Source organism: Nuphar pumila, chromosome 3, assembly GCF_984573655.1.
Source record: "Nuphar pumila chromosome 3, dmNupPumi1.hap1.1, whole genome shotgun sequence".
Lineage (NCBI taxonomy): Eukaryota > Viridiplantae > Streptophyta > Magnoliopsida > Nymphaeales > Nymphaeaceae > Nuphar > Nuphar pumila.
Window position 1 is genome coordinate 9,675,370 of NC_143251.1, and position 27,098 is coordinate 9,702,467.

The 27,098-nt window shown below is 36.4% G+C and overlaps 2 protein-coding genes and 1 long non-coding RNA gene across 3 annotated transcripts; all 3 read left to right on the plus strand.

Annotated features, from left to right (window-relative positions):
* Window positions 1-3,815: 3,815 nt before the first annotated feature.
* On the plus strand, window positions 3,816-7,951 carry LOC149841896 (protein DETOXIFICATION 33-like). The gene is made up of 8 exons (XM_089998763.1): window positions 3,816-4,134; window positions 5,511-6,052; window positions 6,144-6,230; window positions 6,559-6,615; window positions 6,723-6,961; window positions 7,073-7,191; window positions 7,277-7,363; window positions 7,553-7,951. The coding sequence occupies exons 1-8, from the start codon at window positions 3,871-3,873 to the stop codon at window positions 7,622-7,624; spliced, it is 1,467 nt and encodes a 488-aa protein (XP_089854889.1). The 5' UTR covers window positions 3,816-3,870; the 3' UTR covers window positions 7,625-7,951.
* Window positions 7,952-18,613: 10,662 nt separating this feature from the next.
* LOC149841897 (uncharacterized) lies at window positions 18,614-22,811 on the plus strand. The gene is made up of 2 exons (XR_016430741.1): window positions 18,614-18,750; window positions 21,657-22,811. It is a non-coding gene; the product is annotated as an uncharacterized LOC149841897 (long non-coding RNA).
* Window positions 22,812-23,605: 794 nt separating this feature from the next.
* Window positions 23,606-26,749, plus strand: LOC149841898 (large ribosomal subunit protein uL3c-like). The gene is made up of 2 exons (XM_089998764.1): window positions 23,606-24,303; window positions 26,379-26,749. The coding sequence occupies exons 1-2, from the start codon at window positions 23,727-23,729 to the stop codon at window positions 26,666-26,668; spliced, it is 867 nt and encodes a 288-aa protein (XP_089854890.1). The 5' UTR covers window positions 23,606-23,726; the 3' UTR covers window positions 26,669-26,749.
* Window positions 26,750-27,098: the final 349 nt, after the last annotated feature.

Consider the following 27,098-nt stretch of genomic DNA (forward strand, 5'->3'; position numbering starts at 1 on the left):
GTTTCGCGGTTTAAAAAATAGTATTTTTATATCAGATCCAAGATTGATCCTTAGCAAATAAACCATGCTGCTGTTGAAAAATATTTCAAATATCCCAACCCAGCATTCAAAGAGAGCTTGGAGAGAGGGGAAGAAGACTTGTACATTTTTATTTTTTTCATTCAAAATCGGCGAAAAAGCAGCTCCGTTAATTGCCCCCATGGCATTCATCCAAAAAGTGTAAGGGACGGTCACGATTTTAGTATGAGCCTGATCAGCTTCCGAAAAATGGCACATGTTATCATCACAGATGTCAACCACCGCGGGTGCCGACATGGCCAGCGGGGTGGTTGTGAGGTTGAGATGAAGACACCAGATCAAACCCTGCGCTTTCATAGGTGGGCCACGTAAGGCAGTGTGGTCGTGTGGCTCCATCAGGGTTTACATCACTTCTGCGAAGGTTCCTTGTCATTAAAAAAAAAAATCATCACAGACAGACATCATGAACATGGTAGCCAAGTGCAATGCCAAGTCTTTGAGCACTGCATATTTCAATCATCGTTACAAATATATATATTACTAATATTTTCAAAATACCATGATTTTATTGCAAAGTTTCAAAGTAAAAGAAGTATAACAAATTATAGTGACATTTTTAAATTTTTGTTTTTTTTTTTAAATATCGTGTTTTTAACCGATAAAAAACACTTTTTTGTAAAAGGTGAGTTCCCTTTACAGAGCTCCACTGCCAATAAATTATTGGGTCGGTTACCAAGCTTCGTGTTAGGTGTATGGACAGGGTTAGGTAGACCGAGTCATTGATTTTGGGTATTCATGTACTTCTATGTTTGGGACAGTGATGTCGGGTGGTCCATTGGTGCATTGAGAAATCCTTTCTTCCTAGCATGTTTTCCTTTTTCTTTTCTTTCCAATGGCTACTTTTTTTTTTTTTAAAGGCAAGCTGGGGTTAGGCAGACCTTTACCAATTGTGCAACGATACCATTGGGATTTGAACTTGTAACGTCCCAAAACAAGGTGACGTGCACTAGCTGCTCCAACGTTGCAAAGAAAATTTCCTTTCATGTTTTTGACAAATTTCATGATTTTTTTTTTGGCATGGTTAAAGAGGAAACCCCCATAACCGACCTCATAAAACCAAACAAATTCAAATATAAACAAAAATCAAAGGCAATCGCAGACACGTTTAAAAAACAGCAAAAAAAACCAACACAGGCTCGGCTTGTCTGGTAGGAGCAGCTAGTGCATGTCACCTTGTGTTGGGATATTGCAGGTTCAAAACCCAATGGTATAGTTGTATAACTGGTAGGGGTCTGCCTAACCCCAGCTTGCCTTTTGTAAAAAAAAAACTTGATGTCCTTCTGCCCACCAAGGAGTGCACCCCGCTTCAACCTTGCTGCAAGGGACGCTCCATGTGGGTTTCGAACCGTGGTCATTCTATGTCACATGACAAACAACCCATAACTAGGAAGGTGGAACCCTCGTGGGCTAATATGTTTCATGAAATTAGGCTTTTGTTTGCCACACAATTGGCAATTTTACAAACTCTAATTTTTCATCCTCTTTTAGAACACAAAAAAGTGAAGGGTGTGTGTGTCTATATGTGTGTGTGTGTGTGTGGTGGGGGGTGGGAGTCTTCCACAATGGAAAAAGCAACGCTAACTATGATAGGCTTAGCCAGCACGACTAGGTCTCTGATCCTAAAGGCGGTTTTTCCATTCCTCATAAAAAAAAAACTTTTGTCAAACTGATGGCGGGGTTTTGACTTCTCCATATTGGCCAAACTCACTGCTTAACTTCAGCGGTAATTCTTGAAACGGAACCAAGCCTTAAAAAGATTGGATGCTAAGTCAAGCTGAACCCAGTTGACCTAAACACCTAATCAAAGTCATTGACACTGGGTCCCACTTTACTCCAATTGAGTTGCCTAGCATTTAACCAAAACCAAAGGAATTCAGCCTGATGATACCCCCATGCCACATGATATGTTCACGTAGAAGAGTCAATCATGATGACATCATGCATGATACCTGTATCAAGCTATCACCATGATGTAAACCCCTCCATGCTAGCATCTAGCATGCAGTTCCCAATTACACGCAACCTCCTGATGCATTGAGCACCATCGATCTTTATGATGGATGGCAGAGGGGGTGAAGAGGAAGGGGGAAGTGGGACCCACTACAATAGCTTTCCCTCTCTTTAAGTGCACTACATTGAATCGTACACTCATTGATATGCTCACCTTCTTTACAAAATAATTGAAAATTTGACCACCAGTCATACCTATCCTTCCTCACCTACCCTACTCAATATCGCACGAGCGTTTGATCTTCTGGAATTATGGATCATGAGTCAGGGTACACGACAAACCGATCTTTGAAAACGAGTGTGGTACTGGGCCCCACCACGACTACGAAGAAGAAAAATGAGAAATGGAACTCAACTTTGATGATCACACTCAAGTCAACATGACACCAACCATTCCCCCCTCCTTTTCTTAAATGGTTTGGACATAAAAAAAACTATGAATTTCTAAAATGAACCTTTTGTGTTGACTGTTATGATCAATGAAAAAAAGAGAAAAAACTAGTTACCAATTGCCCTCGCACTACTGTACTTTATATAAATATTTCAACTTCAATTTTAGAGTTATCCTGTAACAATGTCAGTGTGTCCTTTCATAGAAAAGTAATATTCTTACTAAAATGGTACTTACCACAATTGCCAACAAGGGATCTACCTTACTGGTCTGTGGTGACCCAGGTTTGTAATCTGACATGGGACCATCATGCTTTGAAACTCACAGGGATGTCCCTTGTCACAGGGTGAAAGTTGGGTGTACTTAATTTGTGGACAAGGGGACCTCCTCAAGGATTCTACCAGTCAGATGTGTGATTGGTTTTCTTAGTGTCTAAGTTAATGAAAGTGTACTGATGAGAACCACACACTTTAGGAGCATGGAGACGTGTAGCACTGAGTTTCACTTTAGGACGGCAGTGGATTTGGGGGGGGGGGGGGGGGGGGATAAGGTCTTCACCCTTGCCCCCATATCAAAATCTTGCCCTTCATCCTTGTACGGGTTTTGATTTTAACCTCTATCCCTGTTTCATGTCCTTTATCCTCGATTCAAATGGGGCGAGTCAAGATCAAGCCCCATTTTTCCTCGATCCATTGTCATTCCTAAAGAAGGATTGGGGACGAGACAGGACAAAGTGGGAACCAAGACGGGGATGAGGCAGGATGGGGAAAGCATAACTCCATCCCGCACAGGTTTTGATTTTAACCTCCATCCCCGCCTCATGTCCTCCATCCTTGGTCCAAACAGGGCGAGGCGGGGCGAAGCCCCATTTTCCCCGATTCACTGCCTTCCCTAGTTCCACTTAACCTTCTTTGGGGCTGCCAAGAATATCCTTATACAAAAAAAAAAAGAGGGTTGGATGGACACGAATTTCAAACACCTAGTGCCCCCAGTCCCAAAAGTGGGTTAGCAACATAAAGAACCAGCAAACAAAAGAATTGGTTGGTGAGGGAAGACCCTGATATTATTTTAAAAAAAAAACGTTTTGACAAACTTCTAAACTTAGATGTGATTTTGATTATTGCCAAAAGATTAGGTGATTTTTTTTTTTTAAATTTCCCCAATTTCTATGTGTGAAACCCTCGTGAAGATTGCCAAAAACCAAAGAAATGAGTTGCCCAACTTTGACTGCTCTCGTGTCCACGATTTGCTCTGCCTGATGGTGACCTAAAGCAGCAGCAGCAGCCGAGGCAGAAAAAAGTATAAGAAAGCTTCATGGTTGGTGGCAGTTCTCCTTCTATGTTTTAATTCGTAAGGCTCTCTGTTAAGCCGGGTGCCGAGGTTTGGAGAATATGGAGGGTGCAATGGAGGTGAGCCATGGTGGTGAGGTTGGGGATGGAGCCGCACCTGCCGTGCTGAAATCAAGACCGTTGGATAGGGTGTGGGAGGAATCCAAGAAGCTGTGGTACATAGCAGGGCCGGCGATCCTGACGACGGTGTTCCAGTTCTCGGTGGGGCTTGTGACGGTGGCCTTCATCGGCCATCTTGGAAAGGTGGAGCTTGCCGCCGTCACCATCGGCCAGCTTGTCATTGAGGGATTTGCCTTTGGGCTTATGGTGAGATTTCGCTGGTGCAACACTGCAACTGCTCTCTCTCTCTATATATATAGATATCTAGATATATATAGCGGTGGTGGTTGTCCATTTATTTGGTGAAGTTTTCATTTGTGTTCTTGAATGAGTATTGGAAATAACATGATGAACCGCAAGTGTTTTTTGAAAGTTTCACGAACACCGTTTAGCCCTTCTTGATGGGGAACCTTTTGTACCATTCAAGCATATAGATTCTCCCTTTACTTTTCCATAATTTGGCTAAAGTTGTTAGCAATGGAAGCTAAGTTTTTTAGTCCTTGATCAATTTGGTATATTGTAGAAAGCTTGTTGCTTATTTGCTCTTTTCAAGAATCCATGTTCCTTTCTCGCTTCTAATTTCATCACTTTATATATGTATAGGGAAAATATGTGCACGTGTGTGTGTGTTCTAGAACCCACATACATGAAATAAGATGTTCAAAATCCATTTTCTTATAATTCCGGAATTCTGTTGGCTCTGCAGAGATTCTCTTCTTCCATGGATTATGTCGGTGGGAAGAGAGTTGCTCTGTTTCTGAGATTTTATTTAGGAATCTAAATTCAGAATCTGACACAGAGGAAATCTAACATATGATATGAATTTTCTTTTCCTGTTTTATTATTTCTTGGTGAAAAGTAGACTGGTTTCCACTTAAATCAAGTTGAGAGTTGCATAGCCGAGAATCGTGATTTAGTAAAGTTGATGATCTCTGGTTATGGTGTTAGTTTGCTTTAAACATCAATTTTAAATCTATACTTGTGATAAGTATTCCAAATAATCTATTCATGCTGCAATAACTGATAGATGAACGTGTAGATAAAGATGATCATCGCACTAGGTTCATAATCATTTTTTTACATATGTGGCATCAGGATAAGCATAAGATTATGTTACTGACATTAGAGACCGATCTGGAGGATAAAAGATATTGATTGCTTCAGCAGATGGTACTTGGTATTTCTTAGCACGGTTTTGCTTTATCCTTTGGTGAAAAAAATGAGGGGTTTCATTTGTTATGAACAAACTTTGTGAAGCAAAACTCTCAATGTTCCTTCTGTCAGATTTGCTCCCTTAGGTGCTGATTTTTCTCAGAAGGATAAAATTATCAATTGGTTGCAACCTTTTAATGCTGTGCTGAAATCTTGTTTACATTGATAGATGACAGTGGCTTTCTCAGTCTGTGCCTAACAAGTAAAAATAGACAGAAATAGGAGAACGAACAGATTTCTCTGTTGTCTTCTGTTACTGATGAGCATAATTGCATTGCTTTGATGTACATAAGCTTGATATGATTTATGGTCCTTCTACCTGAGATTTCCTATACTTATGTTAAATATCTATGTGTTTTGTTTATTCACAGCTTGGAATGGGTAGTGCACTCGAGACTCTTTGCGGACAAGCTTTTGGAGCTGGGCAGCTGGATATGCTCGGAATCTATATGCAAAGATCATGGATTATAACGCTAATAACTGCATTGATTATCTCACCATTATACATTTTCACATCACCAATTCTGAAAGCCCTTCATCAGTCCCATGACATAGCTGAGATGGCTGGCAAATACACTATCTGGGTCATTCCTCAACTGTTTGCATATGCTGTGAACTTCCCTATGCAGAAATTTTACCAGTCTCAGAGCAGAGTGATTATCATCACTGTGATTGCTGGGGGTGGTTTGGGCTTGCATGCTCTGTTGAATTGGATTTTTGTGTCAAAACTTCATTATGGATTGGTTGGAGCAGCAAATGTAGGTAATATTACATGGTGGATGATAAATTTGGCTCAGTTTCTCTATCTAGTGTCTGGTAAATTCCCTGATTCATGGACCGGGTTTTCTTGGGCTGCATTTCACTCCTTGGGCTCTTTTATAAAGCTGTCACTGGCATCAGCCATAATGTTATGGTTAGTCCCCAGATGAAAATTTATTGAAACTTTTGTTAGGCTTTAATTTTAGGTTTGCATTGTTTCTTATGTCTGAACTTTCTTGTGGCAGCTTGGAACTTTGGTATTTTACAGCAGTTCTGATTTTGGTTGGTTTGTTAAAGAACCCAGAACTTGCAGTCGATGCCATTTCTGTTTGGTGAGCAGTTTTCCTCTGTATCAACATAAATAATGTTTCTTCTACCATTGTCATCTCCTTTTTTATCTCCATATACTGGATGGTACTGGATGGATCAGCCTTTGCTTCCTGGGTTGCATGACAGTTTAATTGATCTGCAAAGCCAGGAAAAGCAGGGTCCAGTTTCTGATTGTGTCTTCATTTATTGTATTTAATTAGATTTCTGGCATGCTTCCATTTTTTCTATTCATGCTCTCTCCTTGTGCATTATTGCAAATTGAAGTTATTAATGGTCTTAGGATAATCTTATGTGCATTCTAATTTCTCAGTTGTTATTAAAATCTGGCAGCATGAACGTGGAGTTGTGGACATTGACGGTAGCTTTGGGGTTCAATGCAGCTATCAGGTCGATTCAATTTTTATGTCTTTATACTTTTTTCCCATTTAGTTGCTCATAACAATCATTAAGATGTGTTTGATCTAACAATCTAATGCTCTTTTGTATTGGTGCAGCGTGAGGGTCTCCAATGAGCTTGGTGCATTGCATCCCAAAGCTGCCAAGTTTTCTGTAACAGTAGCTACTGCAACATCTCTCTCTATTGGAATTATCTTTATGATTGTAGTTTTCATCACAAAGAATATGTTCCCTAAAATGTTCACCACACAGTCTGATGTCATAAAAGAGGCATCCAAGCTCGCAAACCTCCTTTCTATAACAATGGTGCTCAATAGCATCCAACCTGTTCTTTCAGGTATCTTCTTTTAGATCCCATTGAAAATGGGTAGTAGAGATTCTCATCGTATTAGTATCTATTTGATGCACTGCTCTCAGTTAATGACTAGTGCTTCTTTTGAGCATGCAGGTGTAGCTGTCGGTGCAGGATGGCAGGCCCTAGTTGCATATATAAATATAGGGTGCTATTATATGTTCGGATTGCCTATTGGTGCCTTACTAGGTTTTAAGTTCAAGTTTGGTGTAATGGTAAGAAAAATCATACAAACAAGCTAAATAATTTGTCATCTAAATCTGTAGGAATAACACAATGGTTCTTGCCATCATTTTGTAGGGTATCTGGTCTGGATTGATAGCAGGAATTCTGTTGCAGACAGTAATTCTGGTAATAATCATTATTCGTACGAACTGGCAGAAAGAGGTATGGTTGCACCTAGCCCCACATTGATCTTTTCATCATTTTCTTAAAGAGATTGTAGGACTTCCACTCATGCTTATCTAAGTCCATTAGCATTACAAACACACACATGGTTGCTGCTAACTGATACATAAAACCATTCGCAATTTTGAAGAGAGGAATGAATTGGTTATTTTGGATGACTTGATGTAGGCATTGCGAGCTGAAGAGCGCATTAGAACATGGGGAGGGATGCCCCAGCCTCAAGGAGAAACTGCAACATGAACATGAGGGCATATTGTTGTGATGCAATGCGGACGCCATGGCTGCAATGTGTAAATTACAGAATGCGAAAAAAAAACGTGGATAAATTTTTTGATTTTCTACCGACTTTGTCCTCAAATTTTCTTCCATGGGGATAAATTCAAATGCATTATTAGCATTCAACACTTCTTGGTTCTTTAACGAGACATCGAAGTTACTGTATAAGGTAGTGTAAGAAAAGGGAAGTGTTCAGGAAGTAAGATACATATTTTGTTACTGAGAATGGAAGCCATGTGATTCCCATTAAATGTTTATATATCTCCAATACAATTCAGGGTGCTTCGTCGATTTGCTTGACTTTGTTTTACTAAGCAAGTAATAATTAATTTACCTATCATCAAACCATTTGATTCCCATTAAAAGTATCTGCTTTTGATAAATGTGGTGGTATGTCTGGTACTATCATAACACGACCCTTACACATTTTTGTCAGGCTTCTTTTTCCTTTGCCTATCTTTGTGAAAAGCTCTCTAAGACAAATGCCTGTGGCTCATATTGGGCAAAGCTACCTCACTCGTTGGCAAGCTCATTGATGCAAAAACCTCATGTCCTCTTGCCCACAAGAGAGTACCTTTAGCTTCGGCGTCACAACCAAGGACTTGCACCTGTGAGTTTGGAACTGGTGACACCTCTCAAGCTTGTTGATGTACATGAGTTGCACCTACCAGATGAATGGTATCATCCAATCAAATGAAATTATATGATTGCTAATAAAACATGTCATCTCTTCGTTAGTCTTGTTAACTGCACCAGCTGCTGCTGGGTCTGAGTGACACTAGAGATGAGTTTATCAAACCCTACAGTTTTTGAAAAATGAGTCCGATGTTCAAAACCTGCAAATGTTTGTCGTTAAAAGGATTATTTTAACCTTCACAGAGTGAACTTTCTGAGGTTCACGTGATATATCAATACGTTCTCCGGGTATCACACTTTTTTACTTAAGGGCACATTTGGAAGTGAAAAAAACTCTGAAGAGAAAATGTTGCCTATGATAAGTTTTGATATGACAACTTTTCAAAAATGGAAAGTTTTCACTTGTTTGTGTAGCATGAGAAAAACAAAGTAGAAATATATGAAAAAAGGATAGAGGAGGGTGGTGGGTGGTGGTGGTGGTGGTGGTGGTGAGATGGATGGTTATTGTGGTAGTTGTGGATGGTGGTGGTAAGATGGATGGTTATGGTGATGGTGGTGGTAGAGGTGGTGGTGGTGGTGATGGATGGTTATGATTACGGTGGTGGTGAGATGAATGGTTATGGTGATGGTGGTGGTGATGGTGGTGGGTGGTGGTGGTGGGATGGGTGGTGGAGTGTAAAAAACAATTTTTTCTTAGTAGAAAAAATTCCTCCACCCCACCCTTTTTTAGGATTGTTTCCTATAAAAAAGTGTACCTTTTAGAAAAACTTTCTTAGAGTTTCTCGCTTTCAAACGTGCCCTAAAGGTAGATTCATACAATTTTTTTTGCAGACCTCATGAAGTTTGCATAAATATACTTGTTAACCTCTTGTTAAACTGATACCTCGAAACATCGCAAATATCATACTAAATTCACACACACACACACACACACACACATATATATATATATATATATATATATATATATATATATATATATATATATATATATATATATATATATATATATATATATATATAACATGAAATTCTCGAGATATAGTGTGAACATCATGTTAATATATCATAACTTCACAAATATTGTACTAAATTCGTTGGATATAGTGTGAACTTCCTATGATCCTCAAGAAGTGTGCAAATTAGGTACTGACTTCGCAAATCATGTCATTCCAAATATGCTTATTTGTGAATTTCTATATGATCCTTAAATACAATTTTTTTCGTTTATACAAAAAATGAATGTCGCACCCCAGGGCCATTTTTGCATAAACTAGGGTTTTTTGTGGTCTCCAACTAATAGTCCCAAACATGATTTCCTCTTGTAATAATTTTTGGTGAATCATCGATGGTGATTCATCGGCGATACTTCATCGGCGAAAAATAAAAAATCAGGGTATTTTTCGATAATCACATCTTTAACAGCTTAACCTTTTATTTTTTTAAAACAACAGTTTGAATTAGTTATTTTTTTGAAACATTGGCATGAGTTGGTTATGTTGTGAAAAAATTGCATGGTTTTTGATATTTTTGCATGTTCAATAACCTATTCTATTTTTTTCTTTAATTAAATCATTTGTGTAGAAGTGTTTGTGTGATTATATATTGTGTATCTTGTATTATAAACATGATTAGGGAATACTTTTTGTTTCTTTTGATTATTTTCTTAATGGTATGAGTTTTTTTATAGGATATTCTGTTTGTTTTTTGCAATGTTTTTTCAATAGCCAATGTCTTGTCTCTATTGTCCGTCTGTTTATTTATATACAATGTGTTGTTGTTATAAAAATTTTTGAATTTGTTTAATACGGTGATTGAAAATACTTACTCGAAGGGGGTTTGCACCCACAACTTATGATATTGTTGGAAAACATGGGCAAAGGAAGAAAAAATATGTACTTGATAATAGTTCGTATTATGAAGTACGGAGTATGCTTGACATGTAGGTAGAAAGGAAGTCTGCTCTGTGGCCAAAAGTTCGAGTGTCCAACATTTTTCACCGAAAACATAACTTTCATAAATTGAGACCCAAACATCTACAGTCAAACTCGCAGTAGCTAACACCTTTAAAACAGGCCAAACAAGAAAAAACATTTCAAGTTTGGCCCAAATTTAAGGATGAATGTAAAAAATTGTTGACAAGTATGTGGCTACATTGATGTCTCACATCCCAAAAACATCTAAGAAAGGGGAGGGAGACTTAGTGGTGAAAAAGTTTCACTCATTGGTTGACTCTGAGATTTTTTTTAGCATCAATCTCTAGATAAAGGAAGTTAGAGATGCAGCCACCTATAGTGGTAGTGGCAAGATCGAGACATCTCAACAAGGGGAGGATGCAAACCTAAAGTTGAAGTTAATACAGAGGGTCCTTAGGAAATGAGGTTGAGTGAGAGTCCTCAAGAAATGGAGGTGGGTGGATCAGATGCTCAACCAAAGGTTAATGTGTGGTGAAGAGTGCACATGATTGGATGCAACAGGAAAAAGGTTTGGTGCTCCTAGTTGGGGGTCACAGTGGGGAATGACTTTTGATTCTCGTGGACAAGTACTTTGTTCATTTATTATTTTGTATATACATGTTTGTAAGTTTTTTGCAATCATTGACAATTTCACATTCAATCAATGATTAAATTGTCATATATATTGCACTTTAATCTTTAAAATGTTATATTTATGTGTATAATTAAATGATTAATTTGATTAATTTTATCAAAATTAATTATGATTGTATGATTCATAGTCTCAAGATTCAGAGGATCCAACAAGCTGCATGCACTGGATCTACTTGTTCCAAACATATCAGTGGTTTGTAACACTAATGGAGGATGCAAATGACCAGTTTGATCGAATGCATTTTCGAAAATTCTTAGAAATCACACCATGGAGCATCAATCACAATTTCTTAAAGGTTGTTGTACAATTATAGAATCCAACAACCAACTAATTTCAATTCAAAGATATTGAGATAATATCACGTTGGAGTATGTGGCACGAATTACTAGATTTAAGTGTCATAGGCAGTCAGTAAGTACACATCAGTGGAGAGATTTTAAGCACATTTATAGTATTTATCTACAACAATTATAGCCAAACCACGTTGCAAAAAAATGAACATGCAATGCCAACATTAAACCTACCGAGTACAAGAGAAGAATAAGCACATTATTGAATAAGTAATATTATCGTATTATGTTTTTTATGTTCTTATCTGTATTAGTTGTGCTATTCATGAAATTGCACAATTTAAACTCTTTCATTCATATTCTTTTCTCAAAAAACTCGGTGTTGGTTGCCTCAATTGACAACAATTAAGACTTGCAACATAAATCAAATTTGAAGTCGTTGTGCACGTACAAATTTATGTTTTATAAGTATGCCAAATTGTAGAGCGAATACCTTGTCAGCTTCAACGAAAAGATACAAAAATTAGCCGGTCTCTAAGCACGAATGAAACCCATCTTGTATCCATTTAGTTTTGATCATTTGCTATAAAAAAATATCAGAAACCATGCTTTCGATACTCATAGAGAAATATGAGGTAATGTAAATGATTTTTGGTAGTTTCATTCTATCTGTCATGTTCTTGTGGAGCAGAGTCTTTCTATGAATCTTGCTAGATGCTACATGAGAACAATATGTGATACATTCTTATTACATTCAAATGAGTGTACATACAAATGTAACAAAGGAACAAACAAATGTGCAAATCTAACACTTACGTCACTTGCCAGCAAAGTTTTTTCGTAAAATTCATGCTTCATGTATCAATAACTTGTTCTCATCACCAACTAAAAAATGAATATAAATACATACATAAAATTGTACCACTGATAGTATATACACATGACTCAGTGTAACGCCCAACTTTCAAAAACTAGAAGGGATATTTTTTTTAAACACAACAAAAGACTTCTCAAAACAATCTCAAGACCCGGGCACGTCATAAGTTAGAACTAAACCATTGCAATTCATATATAACCGATATTTAAGCCATTCATTTAACAAAATAAAATTCAAGGTTTACAATCCAAAAAAAACAGAAAGACAACAAAAGAGTCCAACGAAGTTCATTTCATATGCTATAAGTCCCTATGTTGTGGCACACATCCATCTATATGCGTGGATCTAAAAATCGTAAAGTACATGGATTTAACACATCATGTCTTAGTATGATTTCTTAGATCCTTGCTAGGTCTGAAAGACAATCACAACAATTTCACTTATACCTTGATAAGCAAAAATAATACAACATACAATAAAAAAAATTATACTAACGCACACTTATACATACAGGTCATTTGAACACACAATTATGCTCAAATATAATTCATGCATATATTTATCTAGCAATTCATTCAAACTTGTCATTAGGCTCAATAATCATTCATGCATACAATTATGCATTTCATTGAGGTATACAACCCTACTTGCAAGCAACTCGTGCAAGCTATCATCTAGTTCACAACCAATTCAAATACAGAAAAATAATTGCATAACAAGGGAGAAAAAGAGGAATTTTTGTAACTGACACAACATACACAACTTTAATACATATTTTCTCTTTTACTATCTTGTTAGTACAACATTGGTTCACATTTGATCCACTTGCTGGACCTCAATAGTATGAGCCAACATCACTCCACATTATAGAATATGGCTACGACAAGACTTTAACCTGATCGTAGTTAGTGCAGTTACAACAAGACTTTACTTGACCATACCTCTTGAGGCTATAGCAGGACTCTAAATTAATCGAAATTCACTGCATTCTAACAGACCTATTACCTTATTGCAGGTAGTGCAACTACAACAGGACTCTAACCTGACCACCATTCAATACACTACATGACCTTTACCTGCTTGACACTAGTGCACTATAACAGAACTTTAACCTGATTGCAATCCAATGCACTACATTTTCTTTACTAGAGTCTTTTTCTCGAGTCATATCATTTTATAGAGAACATAGGTGCCAAAACAATAAGATATTCTCAGTTGCACTAGAGTTAATATCCACAATTTATCATACTATCAAATCATGTGACCCATGCATATAACAAATAATTCGCTAAACCTGTGAATATCAATTACGAATAGCAAACTTTCTCTATTCGAGAAAACATCGAGTCGATGTCCATCATTTTTGCAATTGAAAGAACACAAACATACATGTATCTCATTTATGATTTGCCATTTGTCATATTTGCAAGTATCAATTACGAACAATGAAACTTCACTTTCACGATAATCACATGGGTTCAATACCCCTGAATTCATAGCATACCTCACAATATATTTGTAAATATATATCCACCCAATTCTACATACACTACAAGAAAAACGTTAATTAGCAACAGAAAGTTATGACAGAAATAATCCATCACAATTTTGTGACGGATTAGCGAGAGAAAATTAGTCGTCCTTAAAATTGGAATTAGTTGTAAAATTAGCGACAGAAAAAATTTGTCTCAAAATCCGTCGCTAAGTAACGACGGTTTAGCGACGGATAAATTTGGTCTCAAGCTCCATCGTTGATTAACGATGGCTTCACGACAGAAAAAATCGGTCTCAAACTCCGTCGCAACTTAGCGATGGATGAACAACAAAATTTTTCTGTTGCTAATTACCAATGGATTTTGAGACAGAATATGTCCATCGCTAAGCAATCGCTAATTTTTTATGTAAAATGGCTTATCTAGGGCACGAAATTGTCCCCATGCTCTCTCTCTCCCCCCTCTTCCGTCGATCCATCGCCCTTTTTCCTCCCTCGCTCGATCCACTGTTGTCGCTTTCCATCCTTCGAGCAGACGCCGACGACCGAAGACCGAAGTCGCCAACCACCCCTCCGAACACCACCACCATCTCCTTCTTCCTTGTTGCCATCGACTACCACCGATCGTCATAGTATAATTTGAGTCAATCATGTTTTGACTGTTTGTGCTCTATTGTAAAGACTATGTTGCTCAAAGATGAGAAATTGCCACAAAATTTCTGTTATGTGAAGGTTATGATCAATACTCTAGGTATGTGATATCAAAAGATAGATGCTTGTCCAAATCACTGTATGTTGTATTTCAAAGATTAAGAAAATAACAGATTATGTTCATTATGTGGGCATCCTCGGTTCAAGCCAAAGACAAGAGGCAATGCTAGCAAAATGTCAAAAGAAGTGTCATACAAGTTACTTCGCTAATTTCCTCTCACCTCTAGATTGCAACGATTGTATATGTCTTCAAGGACAGCTAAACACATGAGATGGCATGCAAATAAAATTTGACATGATGAAGGCAAGATCACGCATCCTGCTGACGCGAAAGCTTGGAAGCACTTTGATCGTACTCATCAGACCTTCGCAATGGAAGTGAGAAATGTTAGGCTAGGTTTATGTACAGATGGATTTAATCTATTTAGAGATAGATCAATCTCATACTTGTGTTGGCCAATATTTGTCACCCCATACAACCTCTCTCCAAGTTTGTGTATGAAGCGTCAAAATCTTTTTTTGTCTCTATTGATCCCTGATCTGACCTCTCCGTGCCAAAATCTTGATGTATATTTAAGAACATTGATTAATAAACTGAAAATACTGTGAGATGACGGTGTTCTCACGTACAATACACACAAAAAACAAAACTTTAATATGAAGGTTGTTGTTCTATGAACAATTAGTGACTTTCCTGCATATGATATGTTATCTGGTTGGAGTACACATGGGAGGTTGGCATGTTCATACTGCATGGAGGATACAAAATCTTTTAGATTGACGCATGGAAGGAAGCTGTGTTGGTTTGATTGTCACCATCGATTTCTACCCAGTGACCATCCATTCTGACGGCAAAAGAATGTGTTCCGAGCAGGCACAACTGAAATAGAAGGTCCACCTACACGATTATCTGACATAGAGATTTTAAGATGATTGCAATACTTTCCATATGAACTGACAGATGACCGTAGTCTGACGCCCTTCCTTGGATTTGGGAAGGATCACAATTGAACAAAAAATCTATATTTTGAGAACTACCATATTGATCGACCTTATTGATACGACATAATTTGGATGTGATGCATGTAGAAAAAAATATGTTTGATAATGTGTTCAATACGGTAATAAGTATCAAAAGGAAAATGAAGGATAATTTAAAGGCATGTATGGATTTAAAAGTAATATGTAAAAGATCAGAATTGGAACTCTAAGAATACAATAGAAAAGTATTGAAATTAAAGGTAAGGTACGTGCTTAGACCAGATCAAGTAAAGCAGTTATGTCAGTGGTTGAGACAGTTAAGATTTTCAGATGGATACGTCTCTAACATTGCTCGAGCTGTGAAGATAGACGATGAACAATTATATGGGTTGAAGAGTCATGATTGTCATGTCATTATGCAACGATTGATTCTCCTAGCATTCCATGATATGTTAGACAAACCTATATGGGGGGTATTATCCGAGTTGAGTAGTTTTTTTAGAATATTGTGTGCATTGAAAGTTATAGTAACTGAGGTAAAAAATCTCGAGGATTCTGTCATCACTACTATTTGTCAGTTAGAAAAGATATTCCTGCTAGCATTTTTTGATATTATGGAACATGTGATCATACATTTGCCATATAAACTTAGGGTTGGTGGTCCTGTGCAATATCGGTGGATGTACCCATTTGAAAGATATATTTTTATTTATACTTTTCTCTCTAATGCTATTAGAAAATTATTGTATTACGAGAAGTATATTGTTGATAGATGCATGTTTGACCAAAAAAAATGTTCAGAACAAAGCAAGAGTGGAAGGTTCAATTTGTGAGGCATACACTTTAGAAGAGATTTCAAATTTCTCATCTATGTACTTTGAACCTCACATTCCAACATGTTACACTTGTCCACCTCGTAATGATGATGGAGAATAATTTACTGTGGCTGACAAACTATCGATATTTAAACCACTTAGGTATGTCTTTATCAATTGTCGGTCAAGACTCTTAGAAGATTGAGAGCAAGACGCAATACAAATCTATATCCTTTTTAATTGCTCAATAATCGACCCCTACATCGAGTAAGTATACTTAATATGTAACACTAAGTTCTATACATGCGTACATGGTTCGGTAATATAAATATTTGTTAAGTGTAGACGATTTGATCTGGAGTTGCGAAGAAAACTTCCACATATCACTGATTCAAAAGTACAGAAAGAACGTGAAAATAAGTTTGGGACATGGTTCAAAGGGTTGGTAAGGATGATGACATGCATTCTTTTCGTGTAAACAATAATATGTTACTTAATTGATCGTGATTATAGTAATTGTTTATGCTTGTAGGTCTGCCATGGTGATATTAATAATCAAGAAATATGTGATTTACAAAATGGTCTAACCAAAGTTGTGCAATGTTACAACAGGTACATCGTAAATGGTTATCAATTCCATACAAAAGACTACGGTGTAAACAAGTCAATGATGAATAGTGGTGTGTGTGTCAAGGGTAGCAGTTATGATGAAAATGAACTTGACTACTACGGTGCTATTAAAGAAATAATGGAGTTGACTTAGCAACAAGAGTCGACAAAGCCTCAGGCATTGTGGAGGTGAATCATAAATCAAGGTTTGGAACATATGAACTATTCATATTAGCCTCGCAAGCTTAACAAGTATACTATGCTTCATATCCGAATACAATGAAGTCAGATAAAAATGAATGGTGAGCGGTTTGCAAGGTGAAGTCTAAACTATACCCTGAGTATGATCAGTTACAGGAAGACAAGATTGCTGAAGAGGGTGATTATTATCAATCATATGATATGTATGACTTCTCTTATGGTCACGATGTCACACATGGTTTGCATGTCACATCTCCATTGTCTGATGACACACATATAGAAGAATGTGATCCAAATGATATATCAAGTGGATGGGCGCCCAATGAAGATGAAGATGATAAAGAGGAGGAGGAGGAAGAAGAAGAATATGAAAGTCAAACAAGTGATGATGAAGCATACTCGAGCTAGTGAAATACATCTTGTAATACATACCACATCACTTTCTCATATGCTCTTATGTTTGTATTACAGAGACCATACTAGTCATGGTTGTAGTTAGTAGGATATTGGAGTGTGTTTGCTGCAGGTACATGTTTGACATTGTTGTGATATAAATGATTTAAATGTATTGCAATGTTTGACATGACTGTATCCATGCTTGCATGAAGTTATTTTTTATTTGATTATGTATCCATGTTTATGAAATTGCATTTCATGTTACATTTCATGCATACTTAGCATGTACATGCACAATTATAAAACTGATTCATGTAGGACCTTTAAATATTTACATTTCATGCATATGTCATATTCATGCTAAGATCAAGAGTTATGTAACTGATCCAAATAACATTTTTATTTATTAGAATATGGTTTGTGGAGGTCACTGTGGTCGAGCACCCAGTGGTCGAGGATCAAGTGGAGATCGTGGGACATCATTAGGTAGATATCTTTGTGTTATATTTAAATATAAAAATTTATTATGTTTTTGCTTATATGTTGATATAAAAATTGTTACTTGTTAATCGTCTTTATAGGATCCCAGCTCAATGATAGTCAGTCTTCGTCTTCACATAATCCTTCAATAGGTATGTCATTTAAATAAATATATAGTTGATTAGTTTATATGTGCATTGTGTGAATTTTTATCTCATTGTTCTGTAGATGATGTTTCACCTGTACATGACCCACTTACACCAGTTACTCATACACATCACGAGACAACGTCGGATGCAGGGTCTTCTCAGTCTGACACATGACGACTCATTCAAATAGTATATATTGATAGTCGACCGTAAGTATTACATTATCACTTGTTCAATACTTATCTTATAAATAGTATATATCGATAGTCGATTGTTAATGTGTACCAATTCATGTGCAGCACAATGTTCGAGCCACAAGAAGTAATACGAGAAATTAGGAAGTCACTACTTCAGCATCTACCAGGACCGATCGCTCAATGGAAAGAGTACCCGAAGGAGGTGTTGGAAACATTATGGTCCTCATTCATGGTATATAATCGTTTATCATAGCTAATGTGTTTCATATATAATTTTTTGTTATAGTCATGTGCACTAACTTTCTAAAATTATTTGTAGACTTCGAATCTCTTCACGACTGCAAAGGAGGAGCATGACACAATAATAGTGTGGCAGATAGTGGTTGTCAATCGATTTGTCGACATGTTGCACAATATGAAGACTGCAATAATAAAAGCCGTTGGTGGGATAGATGATCCACTACAGCGGAAGGGCCATGACCCTTCTACTATCAGGATAAATTATTGAGATGCAATGTGTGATAAATAGGCGAGCTATGAATTTTGAAACCACTCAGCAAATGCTTCACAAAACTGAGTGAAGATGCCTGATGCTCATCTACACACAAGTGGTTATAAGACTTTTGGGAGCCACCAGAAGAAAATGGTAACTCATCAATATATATATATATTGTCAAATTTATAAGTATTTTTGCATATTTTCTAATTGATTTTTTTATCATTTAACCTTATAGAAAGCCGAAAAAGAAGGCATTGTGCCTTACAAGGATGCGTTTGTTGAAACACATAAATATAAGAGAATGAGAGAGTTCGTATCAGAGAAGGCGAGAGCGACAACGATATGTATTTATTGTATTAATAAATATTATAATGCATAAGTTACCATAAATTATATTATCATAAATATTATAATTATTAATTATTAATTCATATTGTAATCATTACTTTGTAGAAGTCATACGAGCAGCAGATGGTAGAGCGATATGGCGATGACTCTACTCAGCATCCTCTTTTTGGTCCTGCAACATAGGTGATTGCAACCGGTGAACCCAAAAAGGGTCGTGTGTTCGGGTTTGGGAGTAACATGAACACCACACCAATTGTTGCCTCCTGCAGTCAAGACTCTCAGAGTTCTCCCGCCAGCATCAACTCCCACCATCCGATTGACCATGTTGTTTCTTAGGATGGTGTCCACCAGCTTCTTCAGGACACAATGCGTGACTTTTTACATGAAGCCATTTTCAACCTTGTCCATAATGAGTTGTGCAACTTTTTTCGGGATAGGGGAACTTCGTTTGCATTCAACATGAGATCTGGTGCCCGTCAGATATGAATGATTGAATCACTATGAATTTTTATTGCTAGCATTAGAACACATGTATGCATGATTGAATCACTATAAAATTTTTGACAACCTTATAACACATATAAGCATGATTTCATCACTATGAGTATTTTTTGAGTGCCTTATAACACATATATGCATGATTGAATTACTGTGAAAGTTTTTTGACAACCTTAGAACACATATAAGCATGATTTCATCACTATGAAAGTTTTTTTACTTCATTATAACACATATATGCATGATTGAATCACTATGAAAGTTTTTTTACAACCTTAGAACACATATAAACATGATTCCATCACTACAAAAGTTTTTTGACTGCCTTATAACACATATATGCATGATTAAATTACTATGAAAGTTTTTTGACAACCTTAGAGCACATAAAAACATGATTTCATCACTATGAAAGTTTTTTGACTGTCATATAACACATATATGCATGTTTGAAGTTTTTTGACAATCTTAGAACACATCTAAGCATGATTTCATCACTATGAAAGTTTTTTGACTGCCTTATAACACATATGTGAATGATTGAATTACTATAAAAGTTTTTTGACAACCTTAGAACACATATAAGCATGATTTCATCACTATGAAAGTTTTTTGACTACCTTATAACACATATATGCATGATTGAATTACTATAAAAGTTTTTTGGCAACCTTAGAACACATATAAGCATGATTCCATCACTATGAAAGTTTTTTTACTGCCTTATAACACATATATGCATGATTGAATTACTATGAAAGTTTTTTGGCAACCTTAGAACACATATAAACATGATTCCATCACTATGAAAGTTTTTTGACTGCCTTATAACATATATATGCATGATTGAATTACTATGGAAGTTTTTTGACAACCTTAGAGCACATAAAAACATGATTTCATCACTATGAAAGTTTTTTGACTGCCTTATAACACATATATGCATGATTGAATTACTATGAAAGTTTTTTTACAACCTTAGAACACATATAAGCATGATTTCATCACTATGAAAGTTTTTTGACTGCCTTATAACACATATATGCATGATTGAATTACTATGAAAGTTTTTTGACAACCTTAGAACACATATAAGTATTATTTCATCACTATGAAAGTTTTTTGACTGCCTTATAACACATATATACACGATTGAATCACTATGAAAGTTTTTTGACAACCTTAGAACACATATAAGCATGATTTCATCACTATGAAAGTTTTTTTACTGCATTATAACACATATATGCATGATTGAATTACTATGAAAGTTTTTTGACAACCTTAGAACACATATAAGCATGATTTCATCACTATGAAAGTTTTTTGACTGCCTTATAACACATATATACACGATTGAATCACTATGAAAGTTTTTTGACAACCTTAGAACACATATAAACATGATTTCATCACTATGAAAGTTTTTTTACTGCATTATAACACATATATGCATGATTGAATCATTATGAAAGTTTTTTGACAACCTTAGAACACATATAAGCATGATTTCATCACTATGAAAGTTTTTTTACTGCCTTATAACACATATATGCATGATTGAATTACTATGAAAGTTTTTTGACAACCTTAGAACACATATAAGCATGATTTCATCACTATGAAAGTTTTTTTACTGCCTTATAACACATATATGCATGATTGAATCACTATAAACATTTTTTGACAACCTTAGAACACATATAAGCATGATTTCATCACTATGAAAGTTTTTTGACTGCATTATAATACATATATACAAGATTGAATTACTATAAAAGTTTTTTGACAACCTTAGAACACATATAAGCATGATTTCATCACTATGAAAGTTTTTGACTGCCTTATAACACATATATGCATGATTGAATCACTATAAAAGTTTTTTCATTGCCTTATAACACATATATGCATGATTATGATACATAACACATTTATTTGACAACCTTATAAACCATATATGCATGCTTGAATCACTATGACATTTTTTTGACAACCTTAGAACACATATCTGCATGATTGAATCACTATGAATTTTTTTGTCAGCCTTAGAACACATATCTGAATTCTGTTAATGTTCTTCACTTTATTGTTAGTCTATGTGTCATTCAACCATGTTACTTTGATTTTCTTAGATTAGGTGCATTGCATATAATTTATTTTATTATATTTTGTTTATCAATACTAACATTTCGGTTCTTTTGTAGGATGCTGGAGATGATCAGTGTAGAGGAGCTGATGGAGGCATGGATGAAGGGGCAGATCGACCTGCCTCGTTAAATGGGTTTTTGGAGCATTTGACTATTCAACTCAGTTAGGATCAATAATCTAGAGCTCGTAAAGCTTTATCTGATTTAAAGAGGATCTTTTAGATTGGATTATAACCCAATCCAAACTTAGCGCAAATCTTATATAACAATTATCCAAAATTTATATTAAAAACTATATAACAATCTCATCAGGATGTAAAAATATAAAAATTATTGAAAGAAAAAAATGTTAAGGATTCTAGAGAAAAAAACGATTAAGAGCTCTTTTCATAAACAAGCGAGAAAAACAAAACAAAATGAACAATAAAAATGACTATATATGATTCAATGAGCATGCAAATTTCACATAACTTTATAATGTATCCCTAACTTATTTTCCGATCTTATGAGTTACTTAAATGAGATATGTATGACCCTATACGAACTTTGTACTATATATATATATGATTTTAGTAAAATATTTGTAAAGTTATGACATGTTTCAATTACAAGAATTTCATGAATTTTGGTTATTCAAACTTCGTGCATTATATATAAATTTAATAAAAATATTTGCAAACTTTGATAGGTTTGTAAACTTTGTGAGGTCCGCAAAAAAAAAATGTGTAAATCTACCTTTAAGCGAGAGAGTGTGATACTCGATGAGCATACTGATATATCGCGCGAACCTCAAGAGGTCCGTTGTATGAAGGTTAAAATGGTTCTTTTAACGACAAACATTTGCACTTTTAGATATCGGGTAGATTTTTGAAAATTAAAAGTTTTTTTTTAAATACATCATTTTTGTTGTAAAGTACTATTATTTTTCATTTATTAAACATCTTTTAAGTTTTTACATGAGAAGGTAAAGCATCGAAGCAGATCATGTAATTGAGCATTTGCAGGGCTATCAACAGGTCGGGTCAAGGTTGACCCGTACCCGCCCATATAAGTATTAACCATGTTCGGGTTCTATCGGATCACAAAAAAAGAATCCCATACCCAGACCCACATATTTTAAAACTTTGTTTTCATTAAAAATACATATAAAGTACTTGGGTTGGGTCGGATATCCAGCAAAAAAGTTGGGTCAGGTCCGGTACTCAGCAAAAATCATGACTCAAACGGGCCGAAATATTTCTTGGGTCGGGTTCGGGTCAACCCAAATATTATTCGGGTTGACACTTTCCTTACTCATACCCGGGAAATCAGGTTCGGGTCAAGCTGGACACCCGGTACAAAGTGGACCCATTGATAGCCCTAGGTACTTGGTCCACACAAAACTCAGAAAATCGCTGTAACAATCTTGTGTGTTTTTGTATTTTACATAGAAAGTTGTTGCATGCGGAGCGATCTTCTGTGTTTATATTTTACACACAAAATCGCTTCACTTTGTGATTTTTTTGTGTTTTGTGTGACCTGAGTGAGTAGTCGAGCCTAAATCACCTAACTACACCTCGCAAAACAGGGGTGGATGTCATTTTTAACATATTTGGTTCATGCAATTGGTAGTTATTCTTTTTTTGCTGTACTTACGGTCACTTAACAGTGGCTTGCCCTTACTCTTAGACAGTCTCCTGGCTTTGATTAAGGGCTTATCGTTTAATGCACACTCATAGGAATGTAACCCCTGACCATCCGCAAGGCTCCCTCCACTGCACCAAACCCCTTTGGACTGCCAAGTTTGCCGTGAATCGTGGAATCTCTCCCTGTTTATACTAAAGTTGGAGGAATAAAATTCTTTGGTAAAAATTCTAAACCGTGGATCCGTTTCGTTCCATGTAGCCACGAAGTAGAACTCTTATTCCAAGGAATGGGTTTTTTTCGTATACGAACCAAACACCTTAATAATCTTAATAAAATGACTAAACTACCCTACCATATGTCTATAACGCGGCCAAAATTTTCAGAAATTACAGTTAACTTCAATAGTATTTGAGTCAATAAGATTTCAACAGATAACGCGTCACCAATCTCTATCTCAGAAGAGAGCGAGCTCTCTGTCGCTGTAGTCTCTCCCCCAAAAGGATGGCCATTGTCATCTCTGCCCGCTGCCCATATACCCCAATTTCCTCTCATTCCCCTTCCCAAACTCCCTTCATGAAACCCTACAATGGCCTTAAACCCTACCACCACCTCCCCACCATCTCTATATCCCTCCCCACCAACAAAACCACAACCAAAACCAAAACCCCGTGCCCAATCGAGAGGCGGCCCATTGTGGCGATGAGCATGGAGGCCGGAGTTGGGGTGATGGGCACCAAATTGGGGATGATGACGTACTTTGAGCCGGCAGGCAAGGTCATCCCCGTGACGGTGGTGGGCTTCCGGGAAGGGAACATCGTCACCCAAGTGAAGACGGAGGCCACGGCCGGCTACAATGCCGTCCAGGTCGGGTACCGCAGGGTCAGGGACAAGAAGCTCACCAAGCCCGAATTGGGACATCTCAACAAGGTGGGCGCAATCCCCATGAGGCATCTGCAGGAGTTCCGTCTGGTTTCGGTCGAAGGGTTCGAGCCGAACCAGAGGTTGGTCCTTGAGGACATCTTCAAGGAAGGCGATTTCGTCGACGTTTCTGGGAAATCTATCGGAAAAGGGTTCCAAGGTGCCAAATTCACCATTACCATCTTCGTGAAATTTGTGTTTTTTTTATGCTATGGTCCACATGTTTCCTTCGACGCATAATTTTGATTTGGATGGATTACTTGATCTGTTTATTACTATCGTGTGGATTTTTATGTTTGATTCTTATATATATATATATATACATATATATATATTGGTTCTATGTATTGAAAAGATGTATTGAAAGGTGAAATATCAATTTACATTTCGCTTAGAAAATACCGAAGAAGATAATTCATGTGGTACTGTTACTAACGGAGTGTTGAACTCTGATTCAGAAATTTTAGCCTGTGCGCAGTTCTGCTCTTTTTATACACGTAAGCGATGGCTGTTATATTGTCAAAAGTGATATAAGTTTTAGCTCTCTCTCTCTCTGTGTGTGTGTGTGTGTGTGTGTGTGTGTGTGTGTGTGTGTGTGTGTGTGTGTGTGTGTGTGTGTGTGTGTGTGTACTATCACGAGCGCAGTTGCCAACAGCAGGAAGCAGAAGCATTAAGGGTGAAAAGCAAATGCTCTGAGCATTTAGCGGGAGGATAATGAGAATCGTGTTGGAATGTTGAGGTGAATCAAATTATTTCTAGTGTTGAGCATTGCATTTAGGAAGCAAGTTTCTGTAGAAGTGAGCTTCCATCTGCTTATGGTTTGGAATTTCGAGAACCATGTAGTTGTTAGAGTTGTTGTGTAAGGAGTTGGAATCTGGGCCATGTTCTGATCATTAACAGATTCAAGAAGCATGGTATTTTGGGTTTGTCAAACTCAAACTAATGCATGAACACTGAGTATGTTAGCATGGCTTCCATTTGTGTTTGATAAGTTAGTTATAGAATATTAAGTCTCGGCTGGAATTATACACTGCTTGTTATTTCCTGGGTTTCTGCAGGATATAATGGTGATTTAGAGATCATAGAATACAATCGTTTTAGGCAATGGGAATATGGTCTATGTTGTACGATTTATATTTCCCTGTTCAACACTTGAAAGGCTATGTCCATTTGTTTATCAGCCCTAATCACAGTCCATTCTATTGTCACTTGTCTATGTTTGATCTTGTTGAATGTTAGTCAACTTATCTATGCTTAATTGTCTATTGTGTCAATGCTTTGATAGTGCCTAATTGAGCTGTCTATTGTCACTTGCCTAAGTGAATTATCTATGTCTTAATTATATTAATTATATACCTGTACATTCAATTCCCTCGTAGGACATTTATTTTCTGTGACAGTTTGTGCTTCCCCAACTCAAGAAAAATCTGTGGAGTATACTTTTTTCAGCAACGATTGATTTTCACAGGGATTGAATTTCTATATTTACTAATTTATGAACCATGGGCCTTCTTGACAACTTGTTTTCAGGATTTTTTTGGTTTTTCATGTGCTTCTGTGTGCATATGGCACTATGATCACTTATACTTTCACATGAGCAATTTCATGCATTCTTTCATATTGAAAAAAAAATCATTCGCTTTCTGGCCCAAGAAAAAGATAAAAACAGTTTTCTGCCTTCTACTGCAAACACGCAACCAGAACTTTAATTTTGCAAATCTATGATGATTATTGAATGTCAATTATTAGTGGTGCCTCTAGTAAAAAGTATGAAAAACTATTAAAAACAAATGGATTTTTATTTGTTTTCATTTGATAAGATGGTTAAAAATCAATTGGCCAAGGCATTTCTATTAAATTCTATTAAAACAAAGTGATTTTTGTTGGTTTTTTTTATATAAGCTTGTGTTTGAGCAAAACAAGCTTGGATCAAGTTTGAACCAGTCATGAGCCTGCACTTTTGTGTTAACCAAGCCTGATCAGCTTAGCACATGGCTACTCTCTGCTTGTCTACACCCATAGTTATCATTCTGAGTTTTCTAAAGGTTGATTGAATGCTCATTTGGATTTCTTGTATAATCAGATCTTAAATTGTGTTAAATCCATATACAGCCAAGGAAAAAAATAACAAGGAAAAACATCGTTTCCAATTCCTTTGCATTGAAAATTGTGGAACAAACAACACAGATACCATTTCATAGAGCTTAGCTATTCATTTTTGTTTGATTTGTGCAGGTGGAATCAAAAGACACAATTTTAAACGTGGTCCAATGACTCATGGTTCGAAAAGTCACAGGGCATTGGGTTCGATCGGTGCAGGAACCACACCTGGGCATGTATATAAAGGGAAGAAGATGCCTGGTAGGATGGGAGGGACCAAAACAAAAATCCGAAAATTGCAGATTGTTAAAATAGATAGTGAGCTTCGGGTTGTGATGATTAAAGGTGCTGCTCCTGGTAAGCAAGGAAATCTTCTGCGCATAACACCTGCAAAGATTGTTGGCAAAAACATACCGAAAAATTAGCAGGGATATGCTGCAAATTGTTCATTTTTTATTTGGAGAAACAATTAACTTTCCTTTTAAATGAAAGAGATGCTTTGACTATGATTTTCCTATACGCAAGGTCAACAAGAGATGAGATTGATATTCTTAGCATCATTCATATGCCACATATTTTCAGCCATGGGGTGTGACTTTTCATGAACCTTGAAAAATATCCTAAATTTGGTAATCAGAGAACAGGTACATGTCTGTTCGCAATGTTACGATGTGTTCTAGTTTTTCATCACTTGTAATAGTGATTAGAATTAGTTGCTAATATCCACCTGTGTAAACATACTGCAGTGAACTGCTAAAACTGCTCATAAGGGTTCACTTGGCTTGTTTTTAGGTGGCTTTGATTACCATTTAACAACTGGAACAATCGACGAAAATATGACATGATCTTTAGTAA